The sequence below is a fragment of the Stenella coeruleoalba genome (genome assembly GCF_951394435.1).
Source record: "Stenella coeruleoalba genome assembly, chromosome: 10".
NCBI classification, from domain to species: domain Eukaryota; kingdom Metazoa; phylum Chordata; class Mammalia; order Artiodactyla; family Delphinidae; genus Stenella; species Stenella coeruleoalba.
Genome location: NC_137156.1, coordinates 42,583,508 through 42,601,325, shown reverse-complemented (window position 1 = coordinate 42,601,325; position 17,818 = coordinate 42,583,508). Strand labels below are relative to the sequence as shown.

The window sequence follows — 17,818 nt, the reverse complement described above, 5'->3', positions numbered from 1 at the left end:
TTATTTGTTTCCTTTTCCTTGGAAAAGGCCGGCATGTTCTTGGGTTGGGTCTGACTGGTGGGTGCTGTTTCCATCATGACGCCTACACCTGTCCCAGCATCCGGAGGGTAAGAGCATCGTAGTGTCACCCAGAGTAAACGACTAAGGTGAAGGTGACTTTTCCTGCTCAAGGAAGGGGGAGGAAACAAATCCCAAGACTGAAAACAAAAAGCAAAACAAAGCAAAAAACCCCAAGTGAATGTGAAGTAGAAGAGACAGGCCAAAGGAAACAAGTAATTAGGTATGTAGAATTTTCTAGAAAAATTCAAACACACACACTATTCTGTCCACCTCTATTCCACCAAAGCCATGGTGAACTGAGTAGTAAAGGGTGGGCTTTATATGAAGACAAACGAACAAAATACCAGGGAAGTTGTATCCGTTCTTCAGGGTCAAGAAAACTCTCCTTATATAAAAAGCCGATCTGCTGCTCTTATCATCCCATGAGTCTGTGGCATCATCTTTTGCAAAACAAAACCGAGTATGCCGGAATCATAAAACGGAGAAAAGGAAAGGGGTGCCCACAGGTGAGGGAACGAGAGATAAAACTGAGCAGCCAAAAACCACTTATGTGCCGTGTGCTTTCAAGTCAGCAGTCTTAGAAACGTACACGCACATACAAACCACCGAAAAAGCAAAGTGAAACTCCTGGTAGTAAAAGAAGGTATCGCAGTTGGTTGGTTGAAAGCAGGTTTCTAAGGAGTCTGATTGGCCAGACAGCCCCAACCCAAGGTGAGGCGCCAGACTTGAAGGCGATGCTGGGCTCCGCCTGGGGTGGGAGGAAGGGGTACTCAGACCCACAGGAGGTTAGCATAAAACCACCGGCGGCTCAGGTATTTGAGGAAAGGGAGGGCATTCTTAAAGACCTCGGCTGCCTTCTATCATTTGAACATACGAGGAGAAATCAACTTTAAAAAGCTGTAACAGCTCATGTCCAGGGTGACTTTATTTCATGGAAAGAATAAAAAGACAACACCAACAGCATGATTTTCCTAAACACCACACAGGGACAGGCTGTGTCCTCTTTTCATTCCTCTTTTATCACATCATACAAAATTTTAAAAAAGAAACCAACAGAAACACCCCAAAACATACCCCCAGACCCCTTAAATTAGCAGACTTAAAATTAAAACTTGAAGCAATATTTTGTTATACTTTGATCCAAACTCTATGTACAAATTAAATTGCACTTATAAAGACAGCAACATTTCTAATGGGGTTGTAGTTTATTCTGCTTTATTGTGGTTTTATATCTCGATATAAAACTTTTAAAGCTTTCTTCAGTAAAAACCATACTTTCTTTAATAGTACATAATGCATTTCCCCACTGAATTTCTGAGCCGGTTTTTTCTTTTTGTGCTTTTCTGCTGTTTTATTTTACAAATGGCACATACCTTCTGAGTAGGTACAAGCAGACACAACACTCATCCTAAGAGACTCATTCATGAAAAAGTCAGACTGTAAAAGAAATGAAATATTAGCAGTCTAGTCCTTTGGTTCATCTTAAAAAAAAAATCAACTGGTATAACTTACGAATTGGTGGTAACTCTTCTTTTTGGTTAAAAACAAATCCACCTGGTAGATTACTGATTAAAATCCAACATTGCTTTCAAAGTACCACCTTTCCAGCCTCCTCTCTGCTCAAAGATGCCATTGTGACAACTGGTTTGACAGGACACAGGCTACAGTAAGGCACAAGTGGATGGTACAAATAAAAACAAATACTTTAGGACTGGTGGTTGCTTTTTTTTCCTGCACGTACCGTTTCCAAGATAAAATCACAAAAAGAAATACATATTTTTTGTTATGAAATACCTATACAAAATGTTTAAATGTACACCATCTGAGCTGCCAAAAAGGGTTTAAAAAAGTATCAATTTCTCCCCCATACATAAAACTCTCTCTCATCAGTAGGTCCAAGAGAACTTGGGTTCACAATGTCCCAGCACTTTATGGGAGGGAGGAGGGTCAAAATTCCCCTTCCTGCTCTCCCTGACCCCAACACAAGACAAAAACAAAGGTCAGATGTTGTCAGTAGTGTATTCTACTTATTACAAACAACTGAAATTTAGGAAAAAAAAAAAAAAAAAAATCAGGCCGGAGACCACGGGTGGGTGCAGTGACTGGCTGCCGGATCAGAGTAAGGCACTTCCCGGGGGCGCAGCATCCCGACGCGTGGGTGGGGACCGGTGCGGGGTCCGGTGGAGGCCAGGGCCTCTGGGGGCTCCACGCGGGGACAGGCTGGCTCCGCAGCAGGACGACTCGGGAGGTATGACGTGGACGCGCCATCTACACCGACGTGGTCACGCGGTCAATGGTGTGGTTGACCTCGTTTTTGTTGGAATCCAGTCCTTTAGCAGCATTCCTGTCGTTCCGTAAATTTTCCACCGTCTTTTTCATGTTCTTGAGCTCCCCTGGGTGGGGCGTGGCTCGTCTCAGGAGTGTTCTCTGAAAAGCAAGGAGCGGGGTGAGTGTTTGGGTTTTACTCCATCACTCCTTCAAATGCGAAGCTTCCTGGGTAGCTTTCCAACACAGGTCTCCCCTTCCTAGCGGTTAAGAGGCAGAGTGGGCGAAAAGCTTGCTTTGGAGGTACGTGCATTTATCAACTGCTCCCTCGCGGTTAAGGGAAGACGAAAGTGCTGAGTATAACTTACCTAGTCAAGATGGAAGGGCTCCTTTCAGAATAAAAGAATACTTCGCAAAATACGAGACGAGTGTTACGATAAGAACAAAGTTCCACGTGCAGTAAGAAAAAAATAAAAGATTTGTGAGATAGAATTGTGGGGGGAGGGGAGGAAGACGAGAAAGGAGTCAAAAAAATTCTACAATTAAAATCCCTAGAATGTTCTACTATTATCTGAAGCGGTTCTGGCTTCCTTCAACCCATGAGGCACGGGAGGTGAAGGAAAAGGGAAGTGAGGAAGGACTTCTTTTCTAATTTTGCTGCTGTGTTTTATTTATGACCTACTGAAGAAAGTTCACATTTTTCTAATAAAGACCACAGGGTGGGAAGTGAAGTGACAGGGTATGGGCAATGTTTTTAAAATTATATTATTTAACATGTTCTGTGCTCTTCTGCTCCTAAAACAGTATTTACATCTTATAAATGGCCAGTCCGGGAGTTTCAGGAGGAGCTACGATAGGTTAACAAAGGAGGAGCGGTACTAAGGCAACGCGTAACTGGTGAAATAATCATGCTCTAAGAAGTCATGAGATAAAGTCATTTACATTGGAGTCATTTTGTCATGCCTAATTCCTACTTTGCCCTCTGCCACTGTAAGTGAATGAAAGCCCACTTGGGGACAGCTGGAATAACAAAGACTCCAGGCAGTAATTTAAAAACTGCCCTTTGTCTTGGGGGCTGCAAGTACTCCCTCTGAGTTCTGCTTATGAAAATCTCAATTAGTGCAAGGAGTTTAAGAAGCCAAAGCCAAACTGCAGGAAGACTCCGAGAGTTGTCCCTGACTCAGCTGGATGGCTGAGACATATGGAGGATGGAGGCAAGTAGGGCTGAGTGGTCCTTTCAAACCTATTCCTGATTTCTGAATGAAAACCCATAAGGGAGTCCTACTTAACATCACAAGCTCTCTGCATGAAGGTGAAGGCTCCCGGTTACGTGAAGATAAGCAAGAAGTCCAGGAGGACAGCAGGCAAGCTAAGCCACGTGGTGAAACATGGGTGAATCCCCATGGTACGGCTACAAATGGGGGTGGAGGGCAGGGAGAGACTCAGTTCACTGGGAACAACAGAGAAGAAAAAATTCCCAACCAATTTTAAGACAGCAGTGGGGGCAGGAGGGGTAAGTATCACAAATAAAGAAAAAGAAGCACCCACAAACTATTCAAACAAACAAAGTCTCATTGGTGAATCAGAACCTTAGAAACTCCCAGTTTTGCCTTCTAAAAACAATTCTTAGATGTTGAAGGCAGAACAGAGAAAAGACTATTTGAAAATAAGAGAGATCTTTATCAGGTGTCCCTTTCAATCTCGGAAGGCTTTTAAACTTTGAACGTCTGTGGAAGCCAAGAAGCTCGAATCCCATACCGTTTCATTATCGTCCTCGTCCTTTTCATCTTCCAGAAATCGGATTGCGCTGACTCTGTTCACTGCACGCTCATTCCAGGCCTCATCGGACACATCGTTCACCAAGCTCTCCAGGGCACCACAGCGAGGCAGGTTCTCTGTTGGACAAAGACCACGTCAGCAGGGTTCCCATGACTGGCAAGGTTGCCCTTTCTTTTCAAGGATGCGTAGTTCTATTTAAGATCATAAGATATCTGCTAAATCAATATTTACTATTTCATTCCAGAATGTCATCATGACTCATAGAGTTCTTTTGCATTTTCTTTTTTACACACTCACTTCAGAAACTTCCTCTTGACCATGATTTGGCCACACATGTTGGATCTAGTACTTTGCCTGGCAGCACAACCTACCGCAATTGTTCTCTTGGGGTCTTAAGTGCTCCTCTGACGAGGCTGGGATAGGCAAGGTGGCTCCATTCGCCCAGACCCTTCTCCCTTTATTCTATCGAAACCAGCTCCCAGAAAAGGATTTATGACAGGCATGTGATATGAGTGTGAATGCTTTTTTTTTTTTAAAGTAATCACGTTTTTTATTTTAGAAGATGTTGGGGGTAGGAGTTTATTAATTAATTAATTTATTTTTGCTGTGTTGGGTCTTCATTTCTGTGCGAGGGCTTTCTCTAGTTGCGACAAGTGGGGGCCACTCTTCATCGCGGTGCGTGGGCCTCTCACTGTCGCGGCCTCTCTTGTTGCGGCGCACAGGCTCCAGACGCGCAGGCTCAGTAACTGTGGCTCACGGGCCTAGTTGCTCCGTGGCATGTGGGATTCTCCCAGACCAGGGCTCGAACCGGTGTCCCCTGCATTAGCAGGTAGATTCTCAACCACTGCGCTCCCAGGGAAGCCCTGAATGCTTTTTTAAACCACACATAATTTACAAAACAAAGGTACAGTCACTCAAAACAACTCCCTGTTTTAAAAAGAGTTTGCTGGAGATGTTCAATACTAATCCTCCAAACTGTCTGTTTGGATTTTAAGGGACTCCTACCTCTTTTAGGAGTATGTATTTGCATTTTCAGCCTTAGCTAGAACTCAAAACCAGAAGGCTGTTTAAAGAATATCAAATGTGATACACGGGTATGAGCAGCACGTTTTTTCTGCAGAGATACAGGGGAAGCTTCCCAGAAAAGACCCACAATGACCTCACACCTAGGCTGGCTCTGCAGGCAGATAAGACACAACGCAGTCCCGTGTGCGAGTGAGAGGCCTTAAGGACAGGCATTAGCTGCTGCTAATTCTCGGGGCCAAGCGAACCTGGTCCTTCCATTTACCTTGGCAGGCAGGTTCAGAAGGCAGCTGAGGAAGTAAGACACAGGTGAGAATCTTCTCCCCGGTGGTGTGGTCAGTGTCCGTCTGGAATGTGAGCAGGGGCTGGGACTGGTTGTCTGATAACCACAGAGCCTTCAACTTTAAAGCAGTCAGGGATAAAGGCAGGTGCGACAGCCTCGATGAAAACAAAAGGAGACATGGGGAGCTTACAATCTGTGATTAAATCAAGTCTTATCCAAAACAAAACAGGAAAAAAAAAAACTGCTTCCTGGGATTGGGTTCAATATGTGAAAAGGTATTATGTTTATAATAAGATACTCGATTTACCCTTTGCCAGTGGACGCTTCAGTGGGTGACTATGCTTCCCTTTTCTGTCATCACCTCTCTCATTAGCACCTCCAGGCCATGGGGCAAAAAATGAGGAAATTACAGCACGCGCTGTTTACTCTTGGGAAGTTTCCATTTAAAGGCCGGGGTGGGGCGGGGGAGTGGGGAAGCCAGTGTTAATTGTGGAAGAACCCAGAATCCGAGTTCTTCCTAAGTCAATGGGGACAGCCTCACCCGCAGGGCTGGAATAAGACCATGGCGTTACCTGCCCCCGGTAGCACCTGGCAAATCGGGACGTGAGGAAGGTGAGGCCTTGGGCGCTGCAAAGTTTAAACTGCAGTTAAAATAAAGATTAAAAGTGTTTCTTTATGGACTCCACTTGCTCTCTCTGGGGAGATTATTTTAGGTATTCCATTTTAGACTTTTAAGTCTCTGAAAGCTCCCACTTCTCAGACACCTACGTGATAATTAATTTCCACCTCAGATTGCTTCAGTTCCGAAGGAGACAAAGCACTTTAAAAACTGTAATGTGATACCTAAAGATTAGTTTTCTATCTATGTTTGTACAAGTATTTGACCAGTTAAATCTATTTAGTGATGACCATCACCAGAAATCATATGCACTTGGTACTTGGCAAAGATTACTTGGAGCAGAGGATCTCAACTAGGGGCAATTTTGCCCCCGGGGACACCTGGCAATGTCTATAGACATTTTTGGGGGTGCTACTGACATCTAGTGGGTCAAGGCCCGGATGTTGCTAAATACCTACAACGCATAGGACAGCCGCACAACAAACAACTACCCAGTCCCAAATGGAACACTGCCAGGGGTGCAATGCTGCTCTGGTAAAAACCAAGGCTTTACACAAGTTTAATTCACTCTGAAAACACCCGAACCTCTGCAGATACCAGGAATTTAAGGTTTAAAGAACTTAAGGTTATATTTGATCAAGTATTTTCACTCTAAGGACGGCTCCGTGGATTAAAGGATAGCTCCATCTTAGAAATGACTTCATACGTTAGCTAAAAATAAGCTAATCACAGTCTGTTACCTACAATAGGAGGCACATTTTCTTAAAAGAAATCTCTGGCCCATTAATTCTATAAGAAATTATGTGGCAGCGTGTATTCCTGGGGTTCTTTCTTCTATGAAATGGTACCTCTATCTCCATTTAACATATATGGGAGAGATGCCTAAATGTCTCACCAACAGACTAATGCAGACTTATCAGACGTATTTTGAATTGACAGACTTACGGGAAATAAACTAGAAATAAACTAGAAGAAGCAGTTATACTCCAATACTATAAAACGAATCCAAGTAAAACGTAAGCACAGACCAACTAAGTTAATTTAACAGATGAAGTTAGAAATGATCAAAGAATGCAGACAGCGTATTAGCACACTTTCTATAAGAATAATGAATACATGTCACAAAAGCCTTCCCACGTCCTAGTTATGGAGGGGAGAAAATATTTTCTTTTCCTAAAAGTTAGCCCAGTCAAGGCTGACCCATCCCATACCCACTCAGTGGGTGCAGTATTGGTTAAATACAGGGAACTGTGCCCACGTGGGAGTGAGGTTCTCAAGTCGATGCCGTGAGAATTGCCGACGTGAAAGGACCCTTGATAAGACTGCGTGTGTTGTACACGCCACTATTTCACCAATGACGGCCAAATTGGGTGGGAAATATGTGTTTTTAAATCCCAGAATCCACCCAGTGCAGTGACATGCACATACCAGGAGGATGCCTGGAGGGGTCTGAGGGTGCAGCAACTCACAGCCCCACTTCCCCTGATTCTGAGGTATTGGTTCTTTGAGGGGACTGGAAAGTGAAATCTCTGTGCTTATTTGTATAAGCGTACAAATGATCTCTCCCTCTGCCCAAAGGCTGTCACACACATACTCAAATGCAAGGAAGTTAAAGACACAAGGCAGGTATCTGCCAGGCACTGTGACAGGACTTTTTAAAAAGAATATCCTGGGGGGGTGCTTAAAAGACATCAAACCCTTTTTCATTTTATTGAACCAAAGGGTAATTTCTTTTGAAAGTTTGTCCCTATTTCTTTTTTAAAAAGGAATTAAGCTAATGTCCTCCAGAATGTTTCAAGTTTCAACGTCTTGGGCAAGAAATCTATAGTCAGCGTCTCTACCTTCGAGAGAGTAAAGAAAAAATAAATCAAGATTTGAAAGCTGGCATGACACACAGATACTAAAAACACGGTCGTTGTGCCTTCTTAGACTAATAACTGGCTTCCCAGATAAGTGCTAAAGCAAAGGTATAAACAAAAGGCTAAACAGAGCATCAATAATAAATAACAGCTGCTAAGGATGCAAATCATGTCATAAAAGCTAAAATAAATTACTAGACTCCACAACAACAGGTCTTAAAATCACATGCCACCAGGCCAGGTAAGACGGATGCGTGGTCTAGAACACTGGTTTTCCCGCAAAGAATCAACGTGCCAGCTTGGATTCCACTGCTGCCGGCCAAGCACACACCACACATGAGCTCGTTCACACGTGTCTTATGGACAGAGGTGTTCCCAGTGTCAAAGAGGAAAAAAGCCCTACTCCCTGCCCAGTCTGCAAACAGAGACTCTGCGGGCTGGGCCGACCCTGTCGCTGACTCACTGCGGCCTTGGGGAGAAAGACACACACTCCTCTGTTTCTCTTGGGTGAGCCATCCCAGATACAAGCCAGAAAACAGATTTTTAAAAAAATCTGCTTTCCAGGGGAGTAATACATTTTTGGTTTATTCTGGTACCTTCTGTTCACTACAGGATCAACATAAGAAGCCGCAGCCCCCTTTGTACACATCTCTGTGGTACATTTAGGACCACATCGCCTCAGAAATAAAAAGCCTGTGGTTACTATTTACATCAACAGTACAAGGAATAAAGCAAATGGACAACCAAACCGTGAGCTTCTCGTTTCCAGATACATCGGTGACCAGCCCACTGAAGTGACCTTCCCCACCTCTGGCTATAATAGCAGTTGCTTTATCAAATTTATTTAGCACCTAAACATGGCCTACTGATTAATGTAATACTAACTAGACCTATGGCTGAATGCTTCTTACAACTGAATATTTCATCTGTTTGTTACCTCCTAGTAGAATTGTTAGTTTTAAGCAACGTTTTCAAAAATGTTTAAAGAGATACACAGAGAGAACATAATCAGTGAAAAAATGTAAACAATCCCAAAATATCTAAAGCGAAAGCCCCCTGTAACCTCAAGTTTCCAGCCCTCCTCTAGGGGAACCACTTAATATTTTGGTGTTCTCTATAGGTAAGACTTTTGAAAAACAAAAACAAAAATGAGAGCACCAGGCACTGTCCACACTTACTCTTTGCCCTGGACATCGTGGGTCACAACGCAGAGAAACAGATCATTCTCTAGCTGCTCAGTATTCCACAGTCTGGCTACACTGTTGTGGTTTGTCTTTTAATATTTTTTCCAGCTTTATTGAGATCTAATTGACATATACCACTGTGTAAATCTGAGGTGGACAATGTGATGATTTGATATATAAAGTTGGTGTTCAGTGTCTGAGGATGCAGGACCTGCGGATGCGGAGGGCCAACTCTGCTGCGGCATCTTATATAAGGGGCTGGGGCATCTGCCCATGTTGGTACCCTCGGGGGTGCTGGAACCAATCCCCCCAGGGATACAGAGGGATGACTGTTTCGGGAAATGATTACCTCAGTAGGCTTAGTATCTCCATCTCACATAATCACCACAGTGTGTGTGTGTGTGTGTGTGTGTGTGTGTGTGTGTGTGTGTGTGTGTGTGTGTGTGTGTGTGTGTGTGTTGGAAGCATTTAAGATCTACTCTCCTAGCACCTTTAGAGGATATAATACAGTGTTGTTAACTACAGTCATCATGCTGTATGTTAGATCTCCAGAACTTATTCATCTGCTAACAGGAAATTTGTACCCTTTGACTGGCATCTCCTAATTTCCCCCACCCGCTGGCCCCTGGCAACCACCAGTCCACTCTCTGTTTCTATGAGTGCAGCTTGTTTAGACTTCCCATAAAAATGAGATCACACAGTATTTGTCTTTCTCTGTCTAACTTATTTCACTTAGCAAAATGCCCTCAAGCTCCATCCTTGTTGTTGTAAATGACAGGATTTCCGACTTTCTCATGGCTGAGTAATATTCCATTTCATATATACGTATATATGTGTGTACACACTCACACTCTCTCTCTCTCTCTCTCTCTCTCACACACACACACACACACACACACACACATCTTCTTATTCATTCACCTGTTGGATGCTTAGGCTATTTCCATATCTTAGCTACTGTGAATAAAGCTGCAATGAACATGAGAGTGCAGATACCTCTTGGATATCCTGTTTTCTTTTCCTTTGGGTATATACCCAGAAGCTGAACTGCTGGATCATATGGTGGTTCTATCTATAATTTCTTGAGGAAACCCCACACTGTTTTCCATTGTGGACGCACCAACTTACATTCCCGCCAACACTGCACAAGGGTTCCCTTTTTGCTGTGTCATCACCAACACGTGTTACCCCTTGTCTTTTTGATAAAAAGCCATCCTAGTAGGTATAAGGGGATACCTTTTAGGCTTTTTAATTTATTTTTTGGATCATGAAATTCAAAGTTACAAACGATTTCTCCGTCGACAGCCATGGTTTGCAGTATTTGGCACTAGTAATATTGTGAGGAAGACGCTCCAATACCCGATTTTGTGTACTTGGTGGATAGTCATATGGGAAAGAACCTAAGAGTTAAGGACATCTGTATTCTGGGCCCACAGGTGGCTGCTGATACAAGGCACCTCCTCTATTACTGAACCAGAAGGCTTGGGGCTTTAGTGTCCAAGTGGCATTTCAGCGTTATCCTTGCTATAATTTTCCTATCAAACGTGTCCAAAAAAAGTTTCTGGGAACCGATATGCAGCCTCCCTGTGCCGTTTCCTACTTTTATATGCTTGTGGGGAGAGGCAGAAACTTCTGTTGTATTTGGTAGGACTTCCCATGGTGTGACATTTCTGCAAGCTGAAAAGCTAACATGGTAGCCTCTTTTCACCTGGAGGGTATCAGTTTCTCTACTGATACTTTAAATAAGTAGTAATTAAATATTTTAATAAGCTTAAAATCTGGTTATGCGTCTATATATACAATGGACTAAAGGACACACCTAACTGACTCAGATGACAGCTATGGCACTCGACTTTTTAATTGGCGTTTGTCCACCCTGGCCCAGGCATAATAAATATTGAACTTTCCCTTCTCCTGAGAACTTGAGAATGGGGTCTTCACTCGTGTGAAAAACAGTTTTTAGAGGTCAGAGCCATCTTTCTGCTCGAGAATTAGTGACGCAAATCCATGCTCCCCAAAGTGGCAAGAACTGGGGCGGGTCTGGAATCACTGAGCTTCTACTGCTGTAGGGAGAGGTTAGGAGGGAAGGGCCCTTCTCAAGCTGCATGTCTCCCGTTGGGCTTAATCCAAGCAGAAATTCAACATCTAGCTCAAATTAATTCTGCGTTTCCAGTCACCAGTGAATGGCCTTAAGAATCTATCAAGATGTCCTGAAAGCATCAACTTTAAAACGGTGAGGGTTTCCTGAGGCCATAGCTCATCCCCAGGTTCCCCCGTGTCCTGCTGTTTGTTTAGCACTGCTGTCCACGATCCATTAGCAGGAGTGAAAAATGGTGGCTCGTGCCTGACCTGTGAGCAGCGAATCACGTAGGCCACAATCCCCCAGGCACTCTTTGGATCGCTGGCCTTCACCATTTTGAAGCATTGATTATCTTCCCCTGGTCCAGCACGTTCTCTCCCATCTAACTATATAACACCCAAAAGCATTTTTTAAATTCCTTTTGGCAACATAGCCTGTGATATCAGGCCCTTTGCAGTGGCCTGCCAGCCATTCTGCAAAATGAACATTTTTAACATTTCCATTCAGTCGACAGATATTCACCAGGCATCTACTGAAGGGACAAATCACAATGACACACAAACCATCACATCTAACTTTAGGTAACTTTAATTTCAGGAGGGTCGCATGCAGGTAAACAAGCAGTTATCATCAGGGTAATTCAGAAATGCAGACCCAGAGAGGAGGCTTCCTGGAGAAAAGAGGAACATGAGTGCCAAAGGATAAAAGTGGGGAAACAGAGACGGTGTCAGAGGTGGAAAGAAGAGCCTGGGTAGGCGGGCTCAGGGGAAGGAAAGTGCGGTGACATTCGCAGTGATGAAATTGGTTCAGAATGGCTGAAATGACTCTAGTCCACATTCCAGAGTCTGGCAAGCAGCCCGCAGGCCTCTGACCCAGAACTCGAGAGATGGTGCTGCTGTGACCTTGGGGACACCGACTGGTGGCTCGTCAGGTTTTTTAGACTATGAAACACCTGGCAATTCTGACATTAGCTGTGGATCTTCTCACCAGCAAAGTGTCCCTGAATACAATTTTGTTCACAATGTCAGGGGGTTCAGAGTCACGGGCAAGACACATCAAGACCCCTGGCTACAATCTAGCTCAGACTCATGGGAGCTCTTTTTTCAGATGAGGAAACCAAGGTCCACAATGACATACGGAAGCCAGTTATAAAAGCCAAGACCTAGGTCTCCCTCCCCCTTCCATCGCGGTACCGTCATCTGGAAAGCATGTGTCCGGCCGTGCCCACTGTAACCTTAAAGGACTCCACGCTCTGGCCGCCCTTGACCTTGTCCGCTCCATCGGGCTCCATCACTCCAGCTCCCAGACTGGGAGCTTCCAGGCCTGGCTAATGTGACCAATCAGTATATATTTTACAAGGTGGAGCAAAGGCAAGACAGCCAAGGCTGGGGTGGATGACCGTTTGCTTGTCTCGGGCTTACCTGTTCCCTGCCACGTCCAGGACGTGCAGCTCAGCGGCCCGTGACACCTCCGCAGGGATCCGAGTCAGCCTGTTGTCGCGCACGCAGAACACAGTGAGGCTGCTGCACCCGCCGATCTATGATGGGAAAGAAAACATGACTGTTTTCCAGGTTTTTCTGGGAGATGGGGGTGGGACTGGAGGGTCTCGTTCATCAAATGGCATGAAAAGGATGCACAAAATAACATCACACGATTTTAAGTCTCACTGATGACCAGCTATGATTGATTTAAATCATATAAAACACTGAGTCGTCCAGTAAGCTTAAAAATCTCTGCAAAACATTAAACACGTATGTTCTAAATTAAGTCAAGAAAATAAACAATACAGTTCAAAAACTGCATTCTGAACAGAACGTCATTTTCTACTGCTACCTAATGCAACTGCATCTTTTAAATATGTTAACCAGACAACACAGGTCCAGACATATAGTATTTGGTAATATGGGAGTTTAAGAATTCTAGTTTGGAAAAAATTATGAAAAAGGATATATATATATATATATATCTGAATCACTTTGCTGCACTCCAGAAACTAACACAACATTGTAAATCAACTATACTTTAATAAAAAATTAAATTAAAAAAAAAAGAATTCTAGGTTTCAAAAGTCAGGCCAAAGATACACACACACGCACACACACACACCCCTTTGAAGACCTGCCCATTATATTAACTTCAGTTTTTCAGTTTCTTTAAAAATAAAAGAAAACGAGGAACATCTGAGAGATGATACATTGATTTCTACCATACATCTTTTAATAGCCTTTGGTCATTCACAACTTAATTTGATAAATTCATTGCCCTTTGACAAATGCAAAATGAACCATCTTGTAGCAAAAAGTGAACTTGGTCGGCTAAGACCTACTGCTGAAAGCACAAGTCAATATCTGCGTCCACACCAAATTTGATTCCCTTTTTATTTTAAGTAACCGATTCAAAGGTAACTGAGCTTAGTAAGAGTCTAGTCTTCGCAAAAGAATTCAAGGACTCTCTTGAATAAGCTGTCTGTGGTTTCTACAGTCAGGAAAGCTGAACGAAGGGGTTGCAAAACCAGCTGGGTCCCAGACACAACATCCCGCAGGCCCGCGTCCACGCTACACTCTCCCCACATGCGCTGTTCTGACTCAGGGCGGCTGGGGAAAAGGGCTGATGAAGGGACCTATTGATTCTGATACATGGAAAAATACCCCAGAGCCTCCGCCAGAGGAGGAGCAAGACGCCCAGCTCTCCGTCAGTATCTGAATATACCTTCTGCCCTTTTCTATTTATTTCTGTGTTAAATGTACGTGTGTCTCTTAAAAAGCGGAATGCACATTTATGAAACCGCTACATAATTACCTTTGTGCACAATCTTTTTATGTCTTCCCTTAGGAGTTAATATAAGGATTTTGAAATAATATATTTAACCACAGCATGTAACCATAATGAATGTAAAAGAAAACTAAACACACAAGAAAACACAGACTAACATTCCTCTCTGGTCACCTGGAAACACCCAGAGACGTACTGTTCCCCTCGTTTCTCAGTATTCACATTTCCCATCCCAGAAAAACTGGTTTGCTCACTGTCCTCTAAAAGACATCTTATATTTTTGGTCTCACTGTTTCTTATAGATACACCCTTCTTCTTTCTGTCTTTTTTAAATCTTACCATCACCCCCAATTAGCTAAACATCCTCTACCCCGAAAAGCCTGCCCAGAGCCCCTGGTCCACGTCAATCCGTTTCCTTTCTAATTATGGTCCATACAAACCCTCTGACAGATCGTTTGACGGGGCTGTTTAATTTGCACGCTTACATGTCATCAGGCTGTTTGGCATCCTCTCTGCCCAAAGGTGAAGCCCAGCTACCTACCAACATTCCTCATGAAGGTATGTCTACACACTTGTGTTTGTTTACTTACTACTGAAAGGCTGCTACTTAAAGTTGTCATCTGCTTCTATGTGTAACAATGGAGACCGCAAAACTCTTTTCCCTGGTAAGAATCACCAGGGCGGCCTCTCACGTTTTGTAAATATCACGTCCTAAAAGAGGCACATCTTCTGTGGGGCCTGGCATTCTTCCCTCCCTTGAGGAAGGGGCTCAGTCTAACCCAGGTGCCCAGGCACCTCCCAGAAGGAAAGGAATCAAAACCCTGGACACCCTGGATCGTGTGAGGACCGACACGATTAGATTCGCTCTGATGAATTTAGGTGACCCCCACAAAGATCGACCCATGCGGAGGTCCCCGTGGGGCCCGGCCCCGCTCCATGTGGACGGGGATCCGCACCGGGTCTGCGAGCCAGGAAGGGGCGCCTACTGGGTCAGCACGTGGCTGAGGCCGGTCACGCCTCATGCCGGCCTGGCTTTGAGGAGACAGGGCTTATCTGGACTCCAGGGAGGCAAAGCAGGTATCGGTTATTTACACACAGAGCCGAGGCTGCATCGTGACTTGGGGCTTCGCTTTGTCAGGAAGCCGCCCACTGCCCCCGCCACCGGTGGGGTCTTTGTCTGGGGGGCCTACTGTTGCATACACCATGTGAACATTTTCCGTTTGTACCGTGTGCCTATACCATCTACTCCTAAACATTAATTAACTAATGAAAGTGGGTCAGAGAGGTCTCTGAAAGTCGCCCGTGCAATAAAAGTTCTGGACAAGTTCACACCGCTTACGTACTTTGGGGGAAAGAACGGGAACTCCCGGTGGAGGGTGTGCACTGGCTACGTGCTTACAGCTTGTGATTTATTTTTTTCTCTTTCCTTCCCCGCTCTACTCTCACACCATTTGAGAGGTCAAGAGGAGGAAGGCAGTGTATCCAAGAGCCTCAGGCGCTCTGGGTGGACAAGGCAGGTGAGTGGCCTCTGAGCGCCACTGGCCATGTTTTCAGGAAACGATGAGGACAGAGAGTCCATCTGGGCTGAATGTGTGAGGGCTGCCTAACGGGGCAAAAAGCAAAGGACACGCTCACACCAAGCCAGCTGGGAGGGCACGGCGCAAAGCTTTGGCTTTTGGAAGAGATGATCGAGCAGTCAAAACCATGATTCCAAAGACAGAGTTCTTCACAGACGTCAGAGGGGGATGCGGGGTGACGGAGAGGGGGCGCTCTGGGATCTCACAGACCAGGGGTGGAACTTAGGCTCCGTCCTAGGTCCTGTGGATTTGGATATGTTACTTTAGCAAGAGTAACAATAAGCATTAGATTGAACGAAACCACCTATCACAGCCCCTATCCTAGGACCTGGCCTACTGCTGCTGTCAAATAAACGTAGCTGTTGTTTTTCCAAGAAGTGAAAGTCCCAGGTCCCAGTGACAGGCTGTCCACACCTGAGCCCCTGCCATGTTGCTGGAACTGTGCTGAGGCTGGCCACCTCCGCCCTGGATGCCCCAGAACCTCCTGAAATACTGTCCCCCTGACGGTGCATCACAGTGACATTTTGTGTTCATAGGAGTGAAGAACTGGCCTGAGCTCAGTATTGCATTCTGCATCATTCGCGTGTATTTGTGCTTTCTCTTTTGGGTTCAGGAGGCAGAGTTTACAGGCTCCTTAGGGGTCAACAGGATAAATGTCTCCATCACTTAGAAATTCTGGGAAGCAGAGTCACTGTTTAAATAACTTATTACCAGTTACGTAGGAAGCTGATATTTTCAAACTCCCTTTAACCACAAAATAGCACACAAGGAAGGCAGCACCAGAGAAAAGAATACGAGGGCTTGGACTTGGATTCTCTGAGAATTACAGAACGTAGCTAAGGATCCTTGTTGAGCTGTTCTGTGTTCTCCTAATTCAAGACAATACTGTCCTTAACTCTTTGGCACTGATCTGATCCATCTCAAGGATATGGGACCTGCAGATCACTGAGCAAACCTTCAGTAAGGTCAACTTTCCCTGAGTATTAACTGCCTGCAGGTGACAGCTTAAAGGAGATAATCAGACAGATTGCGTGACTCAAAGAGAAAGCCTGTGTTGGTCACCTTTGCCTATAGCCTGCCTTGTGAATACCTGCCCCGAGTGGAAAGGAACTTTCATTTTCCTTCGGCATCTTCCTTTCAATATTATTTGTAACAGAACTGAACCCACATTTCACTGGCAAGAGGGAAAATGTACAATAAGCAAAATCTGGTCAAAATCCTATTTGAACAGAAATAACATGAGGTATAATTTTAGAAACCAAAGACTATTTTTTGCCTTTCCCATGATCATCTGTGGCATATTATTCAAATGTTCCCTGCTCCAGAAATATTTTGGAAACCATGTGGTTTTGGGACTCCCTGAATTGTTGGGCCACTGACATCAAAATATCCACTAACAGCGACAGCATTCTTCTAATTATAAGAAAGTAACTTAGTTGACTGGAAAATAAAAACCACATACACACACGCACGAAAGCACAATGAGAAAATAACTCAAACCAAATCCTGCCATGAAGGGATAATCAGTCTTAACATTTTGAGGTTCAAATGCCATGCATTTGTGATTATAAATATGCACTTCAACAGAATTAGAACCAGCCCTATGATCTTTAGCACCTTTGTTTGCATACAGAATCAAGAATGTCTTCCCAGGTCATTTTGCTTCTAACAGAATTTTTACTGACCACATAGTTATTTCCTTCTACATATGTATCACAGATTACTTAGCAGATCACCACTGTAGACACTGCTAATTAGTTCTACCATTTCTTTGCTGTGTGATCCTGGGCAAGTTACTTAACCTCTCTGAGTCTTAGTTTAGAAATCAATATCTGTTGGATGCTGATGATGATTTACCTATACCTCTTTGAATTGTTGTGAAAATCAGACAAGAATTAGCCTGAAGGCACTTGGCACAGGGCCTGGCACATGTCAGCTGCCTCCGGACATGTTTGGCATGGTGCCTGGAACATGCTAGACGCTCCTGCATACACTGGGAGAAATAATCTCATGCATGATTCTCAGTGTACATCCATAATAGTTCTCCTAGGATAAATTCCTAGAAGTGGAATTACAGAATCAAAGGGTATGCCTATTTTTCAAATTTTTAATACTACTACCAAATTCCCTTCCAGAGAAGTCATAATAATTTATATTTCCATGATAACAGGTACTTTCCTGTACTCTAACCAATATTTGGTATATTATTATATTTTTTAAATCTTGAAAATCTGATAGGTGAAAATGCTTCAATTAACATTTTGCGAATAATGATTTCACATTAAAAGTCATTTCTATTTTTTTCTCCTGTGAATCA

General features: G+C 44.0%; 1 protein-coding gene across 2 annotated transcripts in view; it reads right to left on the bottom strand.

Moving 5' to 3' along the window:
* Window positions 1-960: 960 nt before the first annotated feature.
* Window positions 961-17,818, bottom strand: part of LRRC1 (leucine rich repeat containing 1) — a 127,155-nt gene continuing 110,297 nt past the window's right edge. The window contains exons 11-14 of one of the 2 annotated variants that reach the window (XM_079935433.1): window positions 12,574-12,689; window positions 5,393-5,565; window positions 4,084-4,220; window positions 961-2,487 (exon numbers count right to left, since the gene is read on the bottom strand). In XM_079935433.1, coding sequence (XP_079791559.1) covers window positions 2,329-2,487; window positions 4,084-4,220; window positions 5,393-5,565; window positions 12,574-12,689 — 585 coding nt within the window. In that variant the 3' untranslated portion in view covers window positions 961-2,328. Of the gene's footprint in view, window positions 2,488-4,083; window positions 4,221-5,392; window positions 5,566-11,738; window positions 12,480-12,573; window positions 12,690-17,818 lie in introns of those variants that run through there. The other variant, XM_079935434.1, reaches the window with a different exon arrangement.